Source organism: Orycteropus afer, unplaced genomic scaffold (genome assembly GCF_000298275.1).
Source record: "Orycteropus afer afer isolate SDZICR_OR568_19922 unplaced genomic scaffold, OryAfe1.0 scaffold00040, whole genome shotgun sequence".
NCBI classification, from domain to species: Eukaryota; Metazoa; Chordata; class Mammalia; order Tubulidentata; family Orycteropodidae; genus Orycteropus; species Orycteropus afer.
The window spans coordinates 5,653,161-5,675,099 of NW_006921627.1; the positions used below are offsets into that span (position 1 = coordinate 5,653,161).

The window sequence follows — 21,939 nt, forward strand, 5'->3', positions numbered from 1 at the left end:
ATCCTTATAAATCCCCTTATGCATACATAAGAATCACCTAGGGATCTTGTCAAAATATAGTCACAATACAAACAGTAATAATAATAATAACAGACTGTGCCTCTACCTTGGGTAAGGAGTTGAACTTGGTCAGGGCAGAGTGGGACACCCTCTGTGTGTCTCCAGGATGCCAGGACACCCATGTTTGCCAGAGTTCCGGCCACTGCTCTCTGCTAACCTTCAGCCTGGAAAAGTACAGTCTAAATTTCTCCATAGATCATTGTACAAATCTGGTCACCCTAGGGGGTGTTCCACCCTCACCGTGGGTATGGGGAGAACAGCCAGGGTAAGAGATTAAAGGAGACCAGCCTCTGGATTTAAAAATAGTCTTTGAATGTCATGGACTGGAAACTTGCCCCCCTCCTCCTTCCTCCTCCCCCCTCCCCAGCTGATGAGTATCTCACACTTGGCTCTGTTGGGAGCATGAGCCCCACTGGAATGTGTAAAGGAAGGTGTGGAGAGTTTCACATGCTCACCTGCTCTTGGACTCTCTGAACTATCAGACACTGTGAGCTGGGAGTGGCTTGTGCTGCCAGAGAAGGGGTGACAGGAAGACCACTGGAGACTCCCTTTCAGCTCCTGGCTGCTATATCCCCACCAAGAGTGACTTTGGCTGGGTTTCTCTCCAGGTTGTTTATTTCACAGCCACGTTTCCCTACCTGATGTTGATTATCTTACTGATCCGAGGCATCACCCTTCCTGGAGCCTACAAGGGCATTGTCTATTATCTGAAGCCAGATTTGTTTCGCCTCAAGGACCCCCAGGTAGGTACCATGTGAGGACCGTTTCCCCAGATATCTCCCACCCCAAAACCAGACCTGGACTTTTGAAAGTCTTTTAGTGCCTTTCTGTTGGTTTAAAAGAAATACCTGTTGATATCTCCATTGTAGAAAAAGTAGATAACATAGAAGAAAATTGCAAAAAAGGAACTAAAAATCTCTTGTAATCTCACCACTCAGATATAATCTCTGTTATCATTTCAGTATCTTTCCTTCCAACTTCTTTTCTAGGTGGTGTGTGTGCATTTTACTATAGTTGAGATAATTACATATAGAGAGACATAACAGAGTTTTGTATCCTTTTTTCACTTAAATATTATCCTAAGCCTTTTCTACAGTATTAAATTCATTTGTAAATGTTGTGTTTACACTTGCACATTATTTCCTCTATCCATCATTCATTCATTCAGCAAAAATGCACAGAGAACCCATTAAGTACCAGGTACTGGTAGCTTAGTGCCTAAGACATTTGACTGCTAACCAGAAGGCTGGTGGTTCAAACCCACCAGCCACTCCTCAGAAGGAAGGTTGGGCAATCTACTTCCATAGTGATACTGCCTCAGAAACCCAAGGAGGGGTTGCTCTGAGTCAGGTCCAACTCCATGGCACATAACAACAACAACAACAACTGTTCCAGTGGAAGTCCCTGTGTGATGTAAACTATTAACCTGCTTGGCTGCTAACCAAAAGTTGGTGGTTCAAGTCCACCTAAAGGTGCCTTGGAAGAAAGTCCTGGCAATCTACTTCCACAAAGTCAGCCATTGAAAACCCTATGAAGCACAGTTCTACTCTGACACACATGGGATCACCATGAGTTGGAATCAACTCAACAGCAACAGGTAAACTGGTCCTGTTTTAGTGTCAGAGATAGGGCAGTGAACAAGACAGACCTTGTGCCCAGCCCTCGTGGAGCTCATACCATAGTGGAGATGACATCATTTAACTTCCTCCTGTTCCTGGACATTTAGGTGATCTGTGTCTTTCCACTATTTTAAATACAATTGCAGTGAACACCTTGCATGTAAGTCTTTGGCTACATCTCTGATTATTTGCTGATTGTAGTTAGAACTGGAACTACTAAGTCAAAGGATATGCATGGTTTCATGTTCTCAATACATACCAATTTTACAGAAATGTAGACTTTCATCATCTGTGTTTAAGGGTAAATTTCTTTCTGGAAGGCCCTTGCTAGATTCAATTATAATTTATTTTAATCTTTGATAATTTTATAGGCCAAAGTTCACATCATTTAGTTATTTTAATTTTATTGCTTTGACTCCTGGTAAGATTGGACATTTTCCCATAGAATTATTCACCAGTTGTATTTCCTTTCCTAGGACTTGTCTGATCGAATTCTTTGTTCTTCTTTTGAAGTCTTTGTGCTTTCCTCTCTATGTTTTAATGATGGTGCCTCTTTGCCCCCAGGTCATGGTCATAGCTGCCTGAGGTACACTGTGCTAGTTGAATAACTGGTAGTGGTGACTGTCTTAGCTTGTCCTGCAAATAGTTTTCAGATATCTCTGGGTGCCTGTATTTGTTGCTTTCTGAGTGCTTACAAGGAGCCCTGGTGGCACAATGGTTAAGCACTAATCAAAAGGTCGGTGGTTTGCACCCACCAACCACCCCATGGGAGAAAAGACTTGGCAATCTGCTGTCATAAAGATTTCCAAGGTGTTCCCGGCACTGGTGGCAAAGTTCAACAAGACAGAAAATAACAAATGCTGGTGGGAATGTGGATAGATTGGGACTCTCATACACTGCTGGTGGGACTGTGAAGTGATACAACCACTGTGGAAAGCAATATGGTGATTCCTTAGAAAGCTGGAATTGGCGATACCATTTGACCCACCAATCCCATTACTAGGTATATATCCTAGAGAGGTGAGAGCCGGGACAGAAACAGATATGTGCACACTCATGTTCATTGCAGCACTATTTACAATAACAAAAAGATGGAAACAACCTATGTGTCCATCAGTGGAAGAGTGGATGGCCAAACTATGATACATACACATAATGAAATGCTATGCAGCACTAAAGAATAATGTAGAGTCTGCAAAACACCACACAATATGGATGAACTTGGAGGACATTATGCTGAGTGAAATAAGTCAATCACAGAAGGACAAATATAGTATTAATTTGTTTTTGTGGAGGGTCAAGGAAAGGTTTATATATGGAGGGAAACTTTCTTTGTTGGTTGCCAGGGGTGGGATGGGAGGGGAGGGGAGGGAACACTGCAAAAAAAAAAAAAAAAAAGACTCATGTCACTTGAGTTTTGTTATTTCACTGTACATAAATTATAATTCAATAAAATACAGAAAAAAAAAAAAAAAAAGATTTCCGAGGTGGTATCACTATGGAAGCAGATTGCCCAACCTTCCTTCCGAGGAATGGTTGGTAGGTTTGAACCACCAGCCTTCTGGTTAGCAGTCAAATACCTTAGGCACTACACCACCAGAGCTCTTGTCATAAAGATTACTCCTAAGAAACTCTATGGGGCAGTTCTACTCTGTTATATAGGGTTGCTATGAGTCAGGATCGACTCAATGGCACACAACAATAACAAAGTGCCTGTAAGAGTCCCTGGGTGAAGTAAATGGTTAATGTGCTCAGCCACTAACTGAAAAGTTGGAGATTCCACCCAGAGGGGCCTAGGAATAGAGGCCTGGTGATCTACTTCCGAAAAATCAGAAACTCCACAGAGCACAATTCTACTCTGACACACATGGGGTCACCAGGAGTCGGAATCCACTCAACCCGACTGAATAGGGACTGGTTAACTGCCTAGAGAAACAGAATTAAAAATGGTCCCTCCTGGGAGGAGATCACTATCTAGACAGGAGGATGACAAGTTAATGGGTGAATGTTGAGGTCTAGATGTGAAGGTCTAAGGGAACCCCAAGGGGACGAGGTTGATGCTATGGGGTGGTGTGTCTGAGTCTCTGGTCACCCCTTCCCTGAGGTGCCAGGCTTCAGTGGGTTCTTGCCTACCCTCCTTCTACCATTTCTTGGGGTCTCATGTAGGTGTGGATGGACGCAGGCACCCAGATCTTCTTCTCCTTTGCCATCTGCCAGGGGTGTCTGACAGCCCTGGGCAGTTACAACAAGTACCACAACAACTGCTACAGGTAAGGAGTTGGGTGGCTGTGGTGACCCTGGCCTCTCTATGACCTAGGTAGGGCAGGAGTGCTTGGGGATGGGTGCCCAACACCCAGTCCCTGGGCCCAGGCCCCCTTTGTTTATTATCAGAGCATCGCAAGCTGTGTCAAACTCACATTCTGGGTTCTTTTCCCAGACTGAGTTTCTCCCTCCCTCCCTTTCTCTCTCCCTTCACTCTCCTCACCTTCTGATACCTGATCTGTGTCTTTGTCTTTCCTTGTCTCTTCCCATTCTTCCCCCATTTCTCTTTTCTGTGCTTCTTTTACCTTTTCCCCTTCTCCCTCCTCTTTACCCTCTTACTGTCTTTTGGCCTCTCCTTCCACGATTGATTTCTTTCTCTCATTCCCTTCTTTCCGTTTTATCCACAGGGACTGCATCGCCCTCTGCTTCCTCAACAGTGCCACCAGCTTTGTGGCCGGGTTTGTCGTCTTCTCCATCCTGGGCTTCATGTCTCAGGAACAAGGGATGCCCATTTCTGAAGTGGCCGAGTCAGGTAGGTGCCACTTTGCTATCTGAAACCTCAGGAGAAGATCAGAGAATACAGTTCCTTTCTCTAGAAAGGCATGAGTCCCAGAAGCTGGGTCACTGAAACTTCTATCATGGGGGCAATCTCTGGGAACAAACAGGGGCTCCATGAGCATGGGAGGGAGGGAGGAGGGGAGAGAAAGCAGGATGGATGGTCGATAGCTGTGTGCACGGATGGGTAGGTGAAGAGATGAATGAATAATGGGTTTCCCGGAACCTGGGAAGAGCAGGATAATGGATGGAATCACTGTGACCTCTTGAATCTTACACACACACATACACACACACACAGTGCTTGGAGAAAGGGCTCTCACCTGAAGGCAGGAGTGCCTTGGAGCTCACCTGATTGTGCTGTGTGCCTGGCAGGTCCTGGTCTGGCCTTCATCGCATTTCCCAAAGCTGTAACTATGATGCCCTTATCCCAGCTCTGGTCCTGCCTTTTCTTCATCATGCTCATATTCCTAGGGCTGGACAGCCAGGTACGTCGTCATGCCCCATCTGCCCCACCTGACCTACCTCAGCCTTGCCCTGGTGACTCTCTTCCCAGCATCTCCATTTCCTACCATTATTTCCCCATCCTTTTCTCCTGTTTGTAAATTCCAAGGCCCCCTCTGCTGTCCAGGCTGGTGGTGACCCCAGACCTCCAGACCCTCTTCTGTGAGGGAGACACCTGCTTTGTTCCTATAACTTTAACCCTTCCCCACACATCGATGCCCCTCCCAAAGGCTCCGTCAGTCTCCTTCCACACCTCCCACTGTCTGCTCAGCTCAAGCCACTACTTTGTCACCCCTTGGTGACAGAACTTTATACTTCCTCTGTACTCACTGTGTAGATGTGCCCAAGGTCAGGCTGGCCTCACCCTAGACCCTCTCCTCCTCCTAGTTTCTGCCCTCTGCACCCCGCCCCCCGCACTCCTGTGTGTCAGTAGATGAATCTGAATGAGAAGAGACCAGAGTAGGGTTGAGGAGAGCGAGGGCCCAAGGGCAGGCATGAGCATCTATCCTCACATCCCTCTTATCCCCCACTCCCCTCCTGCCCACAGTTTGTCTGTGTGGAGTGCCTGGTGACGGCCTCCATAGACATGTTCCCCAGGCAGCTGCGGAAGAGCAGACGGCGTGAGTTCCTCATCCTCGCCATCGCGGTGGTGTGTTACCTGATAGGGCTCTTCCTGGTCACTGAGGTGAGCTGCTGGGGAGCCTACAAGCTGGGCTCCAGGGCATGAGAGCCATGGGGGACAGGGCCCTGACCAGGGTCCCCATACTGACCCAGCAGAGCCACATCTAGCATCTGCTAGATGCGGAGTGTTGACACCTGTCTGCCTCTCTCACAGCAAAGTTGTAGGGACCACTGATGACATATACCTGCATTAGGTAGGTCTCATTTGATTGTAAGTGACAGAAACGAAATGCAACCTGGCTTATGCAGAAGAGGGGATTGACTGGGCCAGGTAACTGATGAAAAGCCTAGAGAGATTTTGGTTTCAGGCACGATTAGATCCACCTGCTCTAATGACATTGTCGGGAATGTGACTCCTTGTCTTCTGACTCCCCTTTCCTCTGGAACTTCATTCCCAAGCAGATTTTCCTCCTGTAGGAGAGAGGGTGTATGCAGTTCCAGGCCTACTTTCTGCTGTCTAATCAACCCCAGAGGAAAGAGGGGGCCTTTTCCTGAGAGTGCAAGCCAGTGTCCAGTCTATGACTCTTACTCTGGCCTGGAGCAGAGACATTTCAATATAAAGGGAACATGTGTAGAGTGACATGGTGCCAATTTCCTAGAGATGGGATGCTGGTCAGACAGACAACCAATGCCCAGCACAGCCCCTAATTTCTGCAGGGGTCAGAGACTGTTGAGATGATGTTGAGTGAGGGGCCTGCAGGAAGGGACCAGCAGGCAAACTCCTTTTAGATGCAAGGAATGGGCTGCTTCATATATACCTGTATTATACCAAAACCCGCAAAAGCCAGATCTGTGTAAGAAGAGGACCTGTCAGAGAAGGAAAACTCAAAGAAAAGTGGTAAGACTGCACCCTGTGAAAGGCGAAAACTTATGAAACCCAGAAAGACAAGACAGTTCCGTCGAGTTCCAGCTTTCACAGGTTTCACTGTATATACACAACTGTAGAAGTTATTACTCATCCATGCACTGGGCAGAACGGCACTCCAGTGGGTATTTTGCCATCTCTTGAGGGTAGGTGCTCTGGTAGCATAGTGCCTAAGCCATTTGACTGTTAACCAGAAGGCTGGCAGTTCAAACCCACCAGCTACTCCTTGGAAGGACGATTAGGCAATGTACTTCTGTGGTGATACTGCCTCAGAAACCCAAGGAGGGGTCACTGTGAGTCAGATCTGACTCGATGGCAGTGAGTTGGTTTTGGTTTGAGGGTAGGAGCATGCCCTCTCTCCCACACTGGCCGAGGCTTCAGCTCCACTTCCTTCTCCACAGGGTGGGATGTACATCTTCCAGCTGTTTGATTATTATGCATCCAGTGGCATATGCCTGCTCTTCCTGGCAGTGTTTGAAGTTATCTGCATCAGCTGGGTATATGGTAAGTGGGGTGGGAGAGTAGGGTGGGGATGTGGAGGGCGTGGGAGAAGAACCTCTGAGGGCTAGCAAAGAGCAGGATTTTCCCAGGATGAGAGGCAGGTGCTCCAACCTCTGGTTTCTTTGTGTTGCTGTTTTGGGCCTGGTTACTGGGAAGTTAGTCTATCGCTGGGAATGCTGGCATTCTTCATCAGGTAGAGTGCAGTGCAACTATTGTTGTTGTTATGTGCCGTCGAGTCGGCCACGACTCATAGCGACCCCTCCTTGGGTTTCCGAGGCAGTATCGCTACGGAAGTAGGATTGCCCAACCTTCCTTCCGAGGAGTGGCTGGTGGGTTTGAACCGCCAGCCGTCTGGTTAGCAGGCAAGTGTCTTAGCCACTACGCTACCAGAGTGCAACTATTAATACTGGGATAATGAAAAAACTAATTTCCTAGAGTAGCGTAATGATGATAAGAAGAAGATGCGGGAGGCCTTTTACCAGTGGGAAGCTTAGTTAGAGGGGACCTTCAGGGCCCCCTAGTCTGTCTGATCCTCTGCAAGTTCCCGCAGCCCCTTTCCAACAACTAGGTTATCGCCCAGACTTTGCTTGAATACTTCCATGGACAGGAAGTTCACTCCAGTAATTTCGAGATAGCCTTTTCCGTTTTGGTGGTCATGCATGTGTTTCTTATACTGAGCTGAACCAACACTTCCACCAACATCAGATCAACAGCCTTGGCTCCTGCAATGTCAAATGTCATAATATCTGTAATATTATTATGTTCAACAGTAATAAAACCAGTTGCTGCTGATTCAACTCCAACTCATGGTGACCTCATGTGTGTCAGAGTAGAACTGTGCTCTATAACGTTATCAGGGGCTGATTTTTCCAGGCCTTTCTTCCAAGGCACCTCTGGGTAAATTGGACCCTCTAACTTTTTGGTTTGCACCTGAGTGCACAACCATGGGCACCACCCAGGGACTCCTCTGATAACAACAGGGGGAAGAGACCTTTATTTACTGAGCATCAATGATGTGTCAAGCACTGTGCTGATTGTGCCACACACTGTCTCACAATCCACGTGACAGGCCTTTACAGGGAGGAAAATGAGACTAAGAGAGGGTAGGAGACCTCACACAGCTAGTAAGTGGAGGAGCCATCATTGTCCCCCAGGTCTGTCTGGCTCCACTGTACCAGGTTAGGGGAACACAATGCCAGTGTCCCAAGGAGCAGGGCAGAGAGGATAAGTGGGTACCACATCATAGGGCTTAGAGAAATGATGAGCAGATAGGTTTTTATTTTGCTACCCAAAGCAAAAATGGTGCCCTTTCCATTCCTTGGAGATGTCTCCTACCTTCTCACGTCAAGCATCTGATGTCTTTCTGATTTCCTCCTACTCCTTTTCAAACTTGAAGATCTGATAAACTCAATCACAGTCAAGTGTATATGTCTGATAAGCCTTAAGATGTTATACTCACCCAGCAGTATCTGGGTTTTAACTGAGGTTGAATTTAGAAGAAAGAAATGACTCTCTAAAGGTGTGATTTCTTGCTTCAGTGACCAGTGGGAAGGTGTTTGGGGGGGAGAGAGGGGCCTTCCACATGTCTTTACCAATCAATCAGCAGCTCTTTACTTCTTAGATGTCTGACTCTGCCTAGAGCTACAGCAAATATGGAAACCTAAGGACATTAAACAAAAGGAAACCAGCCAATATTTTCATGAATACAAATCAATCTTCTTACCACACTGTATTGGAAACTCAGAGGTAGTTCTTGTAAAGTCTAGAATCTAGCCCTTTGTTCTGCTCCCAGTAGTTTCTAGCCCTATATGAGCTGAATGTGATGTGCTTGAGCAGCGAGACCCTCACTGTTTTGCTTTCTTGACTTGAAACTGATCATCTCTGCTACACAGATAAACAACAAGCATCTATCTAGTTCTGGAACTTCATTTTTGACTCACACCACTTCTCTGTGATGGGGACAGTTGTGGTCTACAGAGGGACAGGGAGGGACACAGGTCTTGCTGGTGGCCCTGCTCCCTCTTATTCCCTGCCCTGTGGCTGGAGTGCCAGGGACCCATTTCAGTCATTGTGCCCTGTTCTCATTTCCTGGTGCAGAATTATGGGGTGGGGAAGAGTCCAAAGCCATGTGAGTCCTTCCCAAATACCCATGAAGCTGTTTTCACACTCCTGTTCTCATACTTCTCCACCCCCCACACCTCATCAGGGGCAGACCGTTTCTATGACAACATTGAGGACATGATTGGCTACCGGCCATGGCCACTGGTGAAGATCTCCTGGCTCTTCGTGACTCCTGGACTTTGCCTGGTAGGTGCTCTCCACGCCCCGTCCCCCGCTCCCCTGGCCCCAGAACTACGTGTTCATTCCCTCTTGCCTCCAGAAGACTCAGGGAGGTACCGAAAAGGATACCTGCATTATGGGGCTCTAGTCTTTGGAGGCTGGTCCTTTCCCTCTTTTTTATTTTTATTTTTGCAGTGTTTCCTCCCCTCCCCTCCCAACCTTGGTAACCAACAAAGAAAGTTTCCTTTCATATATAAACCTTTCCTTGACTTTTTACAATAATGAACCAATACAATATTTGTCCTTCTGTGATTGACTTATTTCACTCAGCATAATGTCCTCCAAGTTCATCCACATTATATGATGTTTTGCAGCTTCTACATTATTCTTTAGTGTTGCATAGTATTCCATTGTGTGTATGTACCCTAGTTTGCCTATCCATTCTTCTGTTGATGGGCACTTAGGTTGTTTCCATCTTTTTGCTGTTATAAATAGTGCTGCGATGAACATGGATGTGCATATATCTGTTCTTGTCCTGGCTCTCACTTCTTTAGGATATATACCTAGTAATGGAATGGCTGGGTCAAATGGCATTTCTAATTCCAACTTTTTAAGGAATTATCATACTGCTTTCCACAGTGGTAGTATCATTTTATAGTCCCACCAGCAGTGTATGAGAGTTCCAGTCTCTCCACATCCTCACCAGCATTTGTTGTTTTCTGTCTTGTTGAACTTTGCTATTAGTGCTGGGGCCACATGGTATTTCATTATTGTTTTGGTTTGCATCTCTCTAATGCCTAATGATCATGAACATTTCTTCATGTGTTTGTTGGCCACCTGAATATCCTCTTTGGTGGTGTCTATTCATGTCTTCTGCCCATTGTTTTAATTGGATTGTTAATCTTTTTCTTCTTGAGGTGTTGGGGTTTTCTATAAATTTTAGAGATAAGTCCCTTGTCAGATATGTCTCTGCCAAATATTTTTTCCCAATCTGTAGGTTCTCTTTTGAAGAAGTCTTTTGAAGCATGCACAAATTTAATTTTGAGAAGGTCCCACTCATCTTGTTTATCTTCTGCTGTTTGTGCATTTTGGGTTATGCTTGACAGTCTATGTATGCCATAATTACAAAAAACAACAAAACTCTCTGTCACTGAGTCAATCCCGACTCATAGCAACCCCTCCTTGCGTTTCCGAGGTAGTATTTCTACGAAAGTAGATTGCCCGATCTTCCTTCCAAGGAGTGGCTGGTGGGTTTGAACCACCAGCCTTCTGGTTAGCAGTCAGATGCCTTAGGCATACGGGCTCCTAAATTTGCCCCTATTTTTTCCTTGAGGAACTTTATAGTTTTAGGTTTCACATTGAAGTCTCTGATCCATCTGGAGTTAGTTTTTGTGTATGGTGTGAAGTACAGATCTTGTTTCATTTTTCTGCAAATGGATATGCAGTTTTGCCAGCACCATTTGTTAAAGAGACCCTGTAATGGATTTCAGCCCTGTGTGAAAAATCAGCTGATCATAGGTCGATGGATCTATTTCTGGGTTCTCAATTCTGTTCCACTGGTCTGTGTGTCTGTCGTTGGACCAATACCAGGCTGTTTTGACTACTGTGGCTGTGCAGTAGGTTTTGAGATCTGGGAGTGTGAGACCTCCTCCTTTGTTCTTCTTCAATAGTGCTTTGCTCATCTGAAGTTTCTTTCCTTTTCATATAAAATTAGTGATTGGTTTTTCCATATCCTTAAAGAATGTTGATGGGATCTGGATTGGGATTGCCTTGAATGTATAGATTGCTTTGGGTAGTATTGACAGTTTCACATTGTTCAATCTTCCTATCCATGAATGTGGTATGTTCTTCCATTTATGTAGATCTCTTATGGTTTCTTGAAGGAGTGTTTTGCAGTTTTCTTTGTATAGGTCTTCTGTATCTCTAGTGAGATTTATTCCCAAGTATTTTATTTTTTGGTAGCTATTGTAAATGGCGGTTCAAACCCACCAGCGACTCCTCAGAAAGAAGATTGGGCAATCTACTTCCGTAGAGATACCACCTCGGAAACCCAAGGAGGGGTCGCTATGAGTCAAATCAACTTGACAGCAGTGAGTATTTTAAATGGTATTGATTTCCCTATTTCCTTTTCAGCTAACTTTTTGCTGGTGTAGAGGAATCCAACTGATTTTTGTATGTTGATCTTGTATACCTTCACTATGCTAAATCTCTCAATTAGTTCCAGTAGTATTTTTGCTGAATCTCTTGAATTTTCTATGTATAGCGTCATATCATCAGCAAATAGAGATAGTTTGACTTCTTCCTTACCAATTTTGGTGCCTTTGATTTCCCTTTCTTGCCTTATTGCCCTGGCTAGGACTTCCAATACAATGTTGAATAGAAGTGGTGATAGAGGGCATCCTTGTCTGTTTCCTGTTTGCAAAGGGAATGGTTTCAGTCTCACTCCATTGAGATTAATGTTGGCTGTTGGTTTTGCATATATGCCCTTTATTATGCTGAAGAATTTCCCATTTTTTAGGGAAAAATAGGAATTTCTATTCCTATTTTTCTGAGAGTTTTGGTCAGGAATGGGTGTGGAATTTTATCAAATGCCTTTTGTGCATCGATTGATATGATCATGTGGTTCTTTTCCTTTGTTTTATTTATGTGATGGATGACATTGATTGTTTTTCTAATGTTGAACTGTCCTTGCACACCTTGTATGAACCCCACTTGGTCATAATGTATTATTTTTTTTTGATATTTTGTTGGAGTCTATTGGTTAGGATTTTGTTGAAGATTTTTGCATCTATATTCATGAGGGATATTGGTCTGTAATTTTCCTTTTTAGTGATGTCTTTGCCTATTTTGGTATCAGGGTTATGCTTGCTTCATAAAATGAATTTGGGAGGATTCCATCCTTTTCTATGTTCTGGAATAGTTTGAGTAGGATTGGTGGCAGTTGTTCTCTGAACATTCAGTGAAACCCTCTGGGCCAGGGTTTTATTTTTGTTGTTGGTAATTTTTTTATGACCTGTTCAATTTCTTCTTTTGTTATGGGTCTATTCAAAATTTCCACCCCAGCTTGTGTTAGTTTAGGTAAGTAGTATGTTTCTAGAAACCTGTCCATTTCTCCTGGGCCCTTCTCTCTTATGAACTTGTCCTTCTGCCCTTGTCCTCTGGGGCTGTGTCATCCATCTGTTTGCTTTACTGTCATTATGATCTATTCCAGTTCCTGCTCCATCCCTTTCTCAACGTACTTCATCCCATCTGCCTGATTTCCCAATTACTGCTCTCTTCCTGTCTATCTTCTTAAGCTTCTCCATTCCCCTTCTCTTCCCTTATGTCTCCTCCTGTCTCAGTCCTTGATGTGAGTGATGTCTTGGCCCATGATTTGCAATGGCTTTTGTTATTCTATCTTATAGATGGACTACAGTGTATATAATTTGTCCTCTGTCCTGGATATTTAAGTAGCTGAGGAGAGGATGTTATGGACCTTTATCTTACCCATGTCTGCCCTTTCCTCTTTCCAGGCCACTTTCCTCTTCTCCTTGAGCAAGTACACACCTCTCAAATACAATAATATCTACGTGTACCCTCCCTGGGGATACTCCATTGGTTGGTTCTTGGCTCTCTCTTCCATGATATGTGTCCCACTCTTCATCATCATCACCCTCCTGAAGACCCGTGGTTCTTTCAAGAAGGTAGGTGGCTAGGGGAGATGATTACTGAGAGAAGTTGGACTTAGGGCAGGACCCACAGCTGGGGCCCAAGGATCAAATACATACTCTGAGTGTGGAGCAGCCCTTTGGTCTCATGGAATTCTTAAGGGAGAAGAGTCTTGAAGACCAGCCAATGGCTTTACTTTTTAGGAATGTTCAAAGTCCTAGAGTCTTAGACCTGAAGAACTAGAAGGTACTCAGCAGATTATCTGGGCAGGCAAAACAGAGTAAAGTGTCAAAGCGTTAGGGGAAAACTAAATCACAAGTAAGAACATAAAGTACCCAAACATAGACTACTTCCTTTTGGGAAACTGATAAGCAACCATTATATTTTATTCCCTAAATAGGCTGCTGTCTTCTTTTCTTACCTTAACCCTGGCTAGGGAACCATATGCAAAAGGTTCCCTGTTTAGAGTTTGGAACATTCCTTCCTGGAAAGAGCTGTAGCCTGTGTCCCATAAAGACATTGCATCTGTAGAATCTATTTGGCTACAAACAGCAGAAAACCCAATCTTCAATGGTTTAAGCAAATAAGTTTATCTCTCTCTTTTTTTTTTTCTCCCTCTTTCTCACATATCAAGAGGGCCAGAGATGGGGACTGCTGCCATTTAATTCAGTTGCTTATAGAGGCCATTAAGGACCAGACTCTTCCTGTATTTCTGCACTTCCACTCTGAGTATATTGGCTTTTCACTATCATGCTTTACACCTCATAGTTACAAGATGGCTGTCTTAGTTCCAGTCATCACATCTGCATTCAAAGTAGAAAAAGGGGTAGGGAAAATTCTACCAGCCATATCTGTGCTTTTGACATAAAAGCTTTCCCAAGAGTCCCCAGCAGAATTCTGATTATATCTCATTGCCCGGGGAAGCTGGAGAAAGTGAAAGTTTAGCCTTTCCAGCCTCTACTGTGGAAGGTAGTAAGGGAGAGGGGAGTTGAGAAAGGATGTTGCATTAGCTAATTGGAAATGCCTGCTACATACCCTTTTGAATAATAATAATAATAACATTAATAACAGTACTACTATTAAAAAGAAAAATAATAGACAGTTAATGAACACTTAATAATGGTAATAATAATAACAAAAATAGACACTGAATAGCTCCCAGTGCTAGGCACTGTTCTAAGTGTTTGAAATAAATAATTTAATACTCACAACAACCCTATGAGGTAGGTAGTATTATTATCCTCATTTTTCAGATGAGGAAATTGAGGCACAGAGGGGTCAAGTGAGTTACCTAAGATCACACAGGTAGTCAGTACTGGAACCCAGGCAGTTCACACTGTTAATCACCATGTTATTTATTGACTCTTCTCTCTTAAGATATTTATTCATTATTCATTCATATGGAATTGAGCTGCCTCATTCTGGGATATGAGGAGATATCTTTGCCTCTGTCACCCACAGCATTCACTGTCTCTTCTCCCCACAGCGCTTGCAACAGCTCATTGCCCCTGACCCCAGCCTGCCACAGCCCAAGCAACATCTACATCTGGATGGTAGCGCCAGCCAGGACTGTGAGCCCTCCTCAACCAAGGAGGGTCTAATAGCTGGAGAGAAGGAGACCCACTTGTAGGATGTGGCCAGAGGTTGGGTAGCTACTAAGCCAGAAACTTGGGTCCAGACTGCCCTCCCTCCCCAGTGGACAGCTTCCATCTTTGTCTCCTACCAAAATCCTGCTGAGAACCTCTGGAATGCCTTTGGGTACCCCCTAGCCAAAGGCCAGAATCCTCTCCTCAGCTGGAGCAGCTTCTTCTGGTGGGCCAGAGACGCCACCACTGGAATATGCCTTGCTGCAAAGCAATTCTCTTTTGGAACACACCATCTTATTTATAAAAGAAGGTGGTCTTTTTGGAGTCCACCATTTGATTATAGCACATTACATTGTGAGGGGTGAGGGAACTCCCACTGTGGGGATGTTTCCTACTACAGCTTGCTATATTTGTACATTGGGAGGGTGTCCAGTATACACAGTGATTGATTCAGAGATCCCCATGGAACACATCCTATTGGAAGTGACAACTGAACACACCACATTGGATTATGAAGTTCCCTTACAGTAGCTAGCTCTGATGATGGAAGTCCTTCAATAGGCTTAATATTCTGAAGATTCCCTGGATGGAGAAAAAGCTAGGAAAATAGCCAGGAAGCAAACCTTCACATGATCGGCTTGAGTTCTCTTGGAAGTAGTCTCTCAAGCTATGCCTAACCCCAGCCCTAGTTCCACCCTCTGCTTCTTGCAGTGTTGTCATCAACTCATGGAGCACTGGAATACAGGAGACTTACATAGGATCCCTAGACTTTACAAATACACAGCATGCATACTTCTACTCTCCACTCCTGTGTCTGAGGTAGACATTGCTAATCAATCACAGATCCTTTCCCACCTCATCATCCTTCCAAACACCGTGCTTCCACAGCTCCATTTATTATCCTTGCAAACGCTCATTTTCATGGATGAGGAAATTGAGGACCAAAGAGACAAAGTGAATTTTTTCAAGTTCACAGTTTTGTAGGGCCAGAGGTGAGACTAAGACTGGTCTCCTTGCTGTCTGGCCAGAGTTCGTCCCGTTATACTCTCCTGCTTCAGTTAACAAACATGTATGGATCTCCTGCCACCATGTGCTTCTTTACTTTGCCTCATGTCTGTTCATTTATTCTGACTTGGGGCAGGGGAGGGAGAGGTCTCCTGGGTGGAAGCATGAGTAGGTCTCCATAGATTGGTGCCTTGTATTTTCTCTCTACCAGCTCATGCGCTCCTCTGCCCAGATTTCTGCTCTGAACCCTTTTGTTTTGCTACTTTCCATTTTCCTACACCCAGTGGGTTCCTTGGAGTCTGTAAGAGCCTGGTCTCCCACAGAGAGAGGGGGTATGGTGTATGTGCATGGGGTACTTTTCTTTGCTGCCCTATTGCCTTCCTTCTTTTGTCAGCCACTCCTGTTTCCCTTCCCCACATAGTCCCTCCTCTCCCCACACCTCTACCCAATCACACCAGATCTTTCTTTGTCTGGCAAAGACTTCCTGAAGAAGGAAGGCAGAGCTTGGATAAGTTCAAGATTCATGTGTGCAGAAGGGGAAGAGATGGAGTGGAAATGAGATGGGAACCCCCTTTATGGGAGTTCTTCTTAACTTCAGGGCAGTTTCCTGGGAGCAGAACCTGAGCACCAGAAGAAGGAAAGCTCTCTAGGGGGAATGGTGCCCAAGAGTCCCTGTTGCACAGTGGTTGAAGCAAAAATCTGTGGTTGCCAAGGCAAGTCCCATTGCTGACAGCCTCCAGGCCATCCTTAGTGCATCCACCATCCTGTGCCCAGATCTGTAGGAGCTTCGTGTTGTTGTTGTTATGTGCCCTCGAGTCGGACCCGACTCATAGCGACCCCTCCTTGGGTTGCTGAAGCAGTATCACTACGGAAGTAGATTGCCCCATATTCCTTCCGAGGAGTGGCTGGTGGGTTTGAACCGCCAGCCCAAGAACAAGGATCTCGGCACCCTGGGCACCAGCAAAAATCCAGTCTCTAGGTTCTTGCAGTCCCCTTCTTCACTTTGGAGTGTTCTGTGCCCCTATGCTCACCTTTCTTGGACTAGGTAGTGGATAAAGAAGGAGGTTCTAGAGGAAGAGATGTTGAGAAACTGCTTTAAATAGGCTGCTTAGGAGACTAGGGGGTCCTCAGAACGCAAAAGAGGAGGCTGACAGAGTGCTCTCTGCTGCCACCTGGTGGCAGGTGGGAGCAGTGCTGCGTCCCCTGGCCCCACCCCCTCAGACCTGGAAGGGTACCTTTTACCAGCAGGAGTAAAAAGCCTTCACCCTCTACCCTCACCAGATGGAGTGACAACCTGAGGGAGGAAAGTGTGAGCTGTCTCCTTCCCTGTATAAGATCTTGCACTCCGGATGTCAAATACTTCTCACATCCTTCTCCTGGTAGGGGTGGAGGGCTCCCCAGGAGACTCTGCTTGCTCTGGGGCAGCCTCGGCTGCAGAAGACAGAAGGGCTGAGGCCACTCTGGCTTCCTACCTCCCTTCCACTTCCCCCAAAGGGTGCCATGCTTTCTAAGCCTTGGTACTTCCGGCCTGGAAGACAGCATTTTCTGTTATAGGCCAGGTGGGCAGTTCTCACAAGGGTGGGCACAAGCTCTCTCCAGCTCACTGGGCCCTGAGTCATAAAGTCTCTGTCTCTGCAGTCTGTTCTCAGTCACCCATAGCCTCTCCCATCTTCCCTCTCCCCACACAAATCCACCTAGTGCTCTTTGCTGCCTCAGATGCCCCTGACTTTACATTCACAGCCTGACTGTGAAGGTCTCTGCTCTGGTGCCCAGGACTGTTAGAGACAGTCCCTCCCTCTAACCATGTCTTCACTCGTCGGGACTCAGTATGGAGCCTCTAGGGCCAGTGAGTTCAAAGGGATCTTGGTGGGAGGTGGTTTGGGGCTGAGGGATACAGGAAGTGAAGGAAATGTACTTGAGGCCAGCTTCTGGGCTCATAGGAACTCACTCGGTATTGAGTCCACTACATGTGCAAGGAGCAACAATTTTACTCTTTAAATGTGTCCAGAGTGCTAATACAGATGTATATGCATGTAGTGTGTACGCACGTGTGCGTGGAGAACAGGTGAGTTGCTTTTTTTTTTTTTTTTTGAAATTTTTGCAGTGTTTCCTCCCCTCCTGGGTTGTTTTGATTTGATGTCTGTTTCATCTCATCCCTTAGGCTGTTTAGTTTCATACTGGTGACCAAAGGCTTAATGTGGTAGGTAGATGTGATTTGTTTGGCCAGTAAGACGTTAAAGAAAAAAAAAAATTCCCAGTGAATAACTTTAAGTACTCTCTAGTTTGCCACAGGCTCCAATATGCCCTATTACTCACACCTGAACTTTTTACACATTCATGTTTGAAGGCATTTGGATTCAAACTTGTGCTCCAGGGGAAGAAGTGAGTACCTTTCAGCTGAGGAGAGGACCCAGAACCAGGACCTTGCTTGAGCAAGAGGAAGAAACTTTCAGGAGTCCCAGTGCCTTAGAAGTGGGTGGTCATGGGACAGTCACTAGCTCTGACTTGTCATGTGTGGACTTCCCACTTTGTAGACCTTCTGATGCTATTTATTAATCTTGCATTAATTCCCCCTTCCACATAGACTCTTCTCTGTGCCAAAGAAGGGTGGTGGCTAAGTCCAATTTCAGAGCTAGGTGTAAAAACATCAGACCACAGCCGCCGCCAAATGACAGATTGGACCCCAAAGCCAAATAGACTGCAGTTGGATTTTCTGATGTTTGAGATCACTCCTGTCTCCCAGGATTGCTCTCCCCTAATTTTAGGCAATGACATTTTTATCTGGCAGTGGCACCCCTATTCTGTGAGGTTAAGTCTGTCCCCGTCTTCCTGGCACCTTGAGCTCCTCCTTGGGACTCCTCTCACGCTCCCAGGCTGGGCTCCTTACAGAGTTGGCTCTCTGCGGCTGCTGGTATAACTGCACATCTTGTTCTCCCATAAGTCCTCTTGCCAAGGATGGGCCTGGTATGCTGGCTTGGCCTTAGACTCTCTCCTTCCACATCATACCCAAGAGATGCCAAGAGGCATCTTCCACCACCCAGCCCTGGAGGGCAGGCCAGCATGCAAGTGTGGATTACTCAGCATACTAGCTAATACTCTATGGTGTGTGTAGTCACCCTACCCCTTTCCCCATGGGTTGGGGAGTGTTCTGGGAGCTGAAGAGAGCCCTGAACTCCTGCTGAGATTGGAGCTACCAACCCCCTATGAGTGGAGTCCCACGTACATGGTTCTGGCTGTGTGTTAGGTTAGGAAAGGCACCTGACCAGGGGAAATTGCTCTTCTATCTGTCCCTGCATCCTACCTTTAACAGTGTCCCCCACCCCACCCCATGCAGAGCCCCATAAGAGAGGGCTAGGCTCTGGTTTAGGCATTCCAGAAATTGTCCAAGTTCTACTTCCAGCACCCCTCCCAAACTCACCTGTCAGGTCCAGCCCACTCTGTTGCCCCTGTTGACAAGAGGCATCGCATGTGCCTTCTCAATTCCTTCCCAATGATGCCCAGGGTTCCTGCCTCTGGGTCTTGGGTCAGAACTCCCCCACCCCATCCCCAACCACCAGAACCCTGGCTGAGATTAGCAGCCTCCCCCTAAGCCCCAGCCTCACCTGGGCCCTGCTGAGCCCCATCTGGAAGCCTCACACATTTTTTTCTCCCTTACTCAGGGCTCATCACTTCTGGATATCTTAAAATGGCATTTGAGTAAATGCTAAGAACCTGACCCTCCTTGGAGGGAGGAGAAGACAGGCAGACTTCTTGCTGTGCTGGGCTGGCTCTCCTAAGGAGTGTGTGTGTATTTATATGTGTGAGAGAGAGCAGGAGAGAGAGAGGGAGAACTGCCTAGCTACTTGCCAGATAAGCCTTTAGCTGCTAAGGTAAGGGAACAAGGCTATGGGAATGGACTTTGGGGAAAGGAGAAAGGAACAGAATTAGGTATCAGATTGGGGCCAGAGGACCATAGATTAGGAGTCCTGGAAGATAGCAGCATGGGGCTCAGGAGGAAGGAACTATGTCTAGGGTTTATGGGGAACCTATAGTTACAAGGAACCCTGGAGGCACAGTGTTAAGCTCTTGACTACTAACCGTAAGGTTGGCAGTTTGAACCCATCAGCTGCTCCATGGGAGTCATATGTATCAGTCTGCTTCTGTAAAGATTTGCAGCCTCAGAAACCTTATGAGGACCCTGTCCTACAGGGTCACTGAGTCAGAATCAACCGGACAGCCAGGGGTATCATAACCACAAGACTGAATCGCAACTCATGAGAAAGGGCAGTGCCTTGACCTGAATTGACCAGGGACATAGGAAGAGCTCCTAGGATAAACCCTTCAGCCCACATCCTACGTCCTTCCCCCTAAGGGCCCTTGGTAGCCAGCCTTCAAGATGGCACTCAATGGATATTTCTACATATGCATTTATATGTGCTGTGAATACATAGCAGAGAAAACAGGGGGCAGAGCTATGCAGACTTCTAAGCCATAACCAACAGCCTTGAAGTATTGAGTCACTGGGTCTGGCAGCTTAGGATCACAGTTTCAGGGGACAGCTAAGTCAATTGGCATTACATTGTCCACAAAGACAGCGTTCTACATCCTACTGTGGTGAGTAGTGGCCAGGGTCTTAAAAGCTAGTGAGTGGCCATCTAAGGTGCAACTGTTGGCCTCTCCCTGTACAAAGCAAAGTAGAGTGAAGAAAATCAAAGATGCATGGAAACAATTAGTTCAAAAGACTAATAGACTTCAGTCTCTACAACTCTGAAACCAGAAGAACTAGATGGTGCCTAGCTACCACTGCCAACCACTCTGAAAGGGGATCACAATAGGAGATCCAGAATAGAGTCAGAGAAAAATGTGGAACAAAACTCAATATCATTAAAAGAAAAATCAGGCTTACTGATCTGACAGAGACTGGTGGAACCCCCAAGAGTGAGGCCCTTAGTCACCCTTCAAGTCTACAAGTGAACTCATCCCTGTGGCTCAGCCAAACAATAGACAGGCCTATAAGGTGAACACTAACACCGTTCTTTGTGTTGTTGTTGTGGTTAGGTGCCATTGAATCGTCTCCAACTCATAGTGACCCCATGCACAGCAGAATGAAACACTGCCTGGTCCCATGCCAGCTCCACGATTCTTGCTATATAGCCCTTGCTATCCTTGCTTCCAGCCCATCACCGCAGCCACTGTGTCAATCCATCTTGTTGAGGGCCTTCCCCTCTTTCGTCAAACAGGGGGCAAACCCTCCACCTTACCAAGCATGACAGCCCTCTCCAGGGAATGGTCCCTTCTGACAACATGACCAAAGTAGGTGAGACGAAATCTGGCCATTCTTGCCTCCAAGGAACATTCTGGCTGCACTTCCTACAGGACAGTTTTGTTAGTTCTTTTAGCAGTCCGGGACATTCTTCGCCAGCACCACAACTCAAAAGCATCAATTCTTCTTTGGTCTTCCTTATTCATTGTTCAGCTCTCACATGCATATGAGGCAATTGAAAATACCATGGCTTGTGCCAGGCACACCTTAGTCCTCAAAGAGACATCTTTGCCCTTCAGCACTTGAAAGAAGTCCTTTGCAGCCTATTTGCCCAGTGCTATACATAGTCAAATGTCCTGACTGTTGCTTCAGTTGGTGTTGATTGTAGAACCAAGCAATATGAAGTCTTTCACAACTTTAATCTTTTCTCCATTTATCATCATGATGATGCTTATAGGTTCAGTTGTGAGGATTTTTGTTTTCTTTATATTGAGATGTAATCTGTACTGCAGACTGTATTCTTCAATCTTCATTAGTAAGTGCTTTAAGTCATCCTCACTTTCAGCAAGCAAAGTTGTGTCATCAGCATATCTCAGGTTGTTAATGATTCTTCCTCCAATCTTGATGCCATGTTTTTCTTCATATAGTCCAGCTTCTCAGATTATTTGCTCAGCATATAGATTGAATAAGTATGGTGAAAGGATACAACCCTGATGTACTCCCTTCTTGATTTTAAACCATGCAGTGTTCCCTTGTTCTATTCGAATGACAGCCTCCTGGTCTGTATACAGGTTCACTGTGAGTACAATTTACTGTTCTGGAATTCCCATTCTTCTCAATGTTACCCACCCCAAGGTGGGAAGGAGGGAAAGTCAGCTGGAGAGGTTTCGAACAGCTACAGGAGACGAACTTGTCTATCAGTTTGTCGCACTGTGGTGGCTTGTATGTTGCTGCAAATCCAGAGGCTGTGCCACCAGTGTTTCAAACACCAGCAGGGTTGCACATGGTGCACAGGTTGCAATGCAGCTTCCAGACTGAGACAGACTCAGAAGAAGGAAGAGACCATCCACTTCTCAATGAATTGGCCAGAGAAAACCTTATAAATAGCAGAGAAACACTCTAACACATTGC

At 45.8% G+C, this 21,939-nt stretch overlaps 1 protein-coding gene across 1 annotated transcript in view; it reads left to right on the forward strand.

The window, feature by feature from the left end:
• Positions 1 to 14,605, forward strand: part of SLC6A12 (solute carrier family 6 member 12) — a 39,646-nt gene extending 25,041 nt beyond the window's left edge. The window contains exons 6-14 of the mRNA XM_007937051.2: positions 669 to 803; positions 3,846 to 3,949; positions 4,349 to 4,473; positions 4,872 to 4,984; positions 5,548 to 5,685; positions 6,948 to 7,050; positions 9,254 to 9,354; positions 12,840 to 13,010; positions 14,462 to 14,605. Coding sequence (XP_007935242.2) covers positions 669 to 803; positions 3,846 to 3,949; positions 4,349 to 4,473; positions 4,872 to 4,984; positions 5,548 to 5,685; positions 6,948 to 7,050; positions 9,254 to 9,354; positions 12,840 to 13,010; positions 14,462 to 14,605 — 1,134 coding nt within the window. The remainder of the gene's footprint in view (positions 1 to 668; positions 804 to 3,845; positions 3,950 to 4,348; positions 4,474 to 4,871; positions 4,985 to 5,547; positions 5,686 to 6,947; positions 7,051 to 9,253; positions 9,355 to 12,839; positions 13,011 to 14,461) is intronic.
• Positions 14,606 to 21,939: the final 7,334 nt, after the last annotated feature.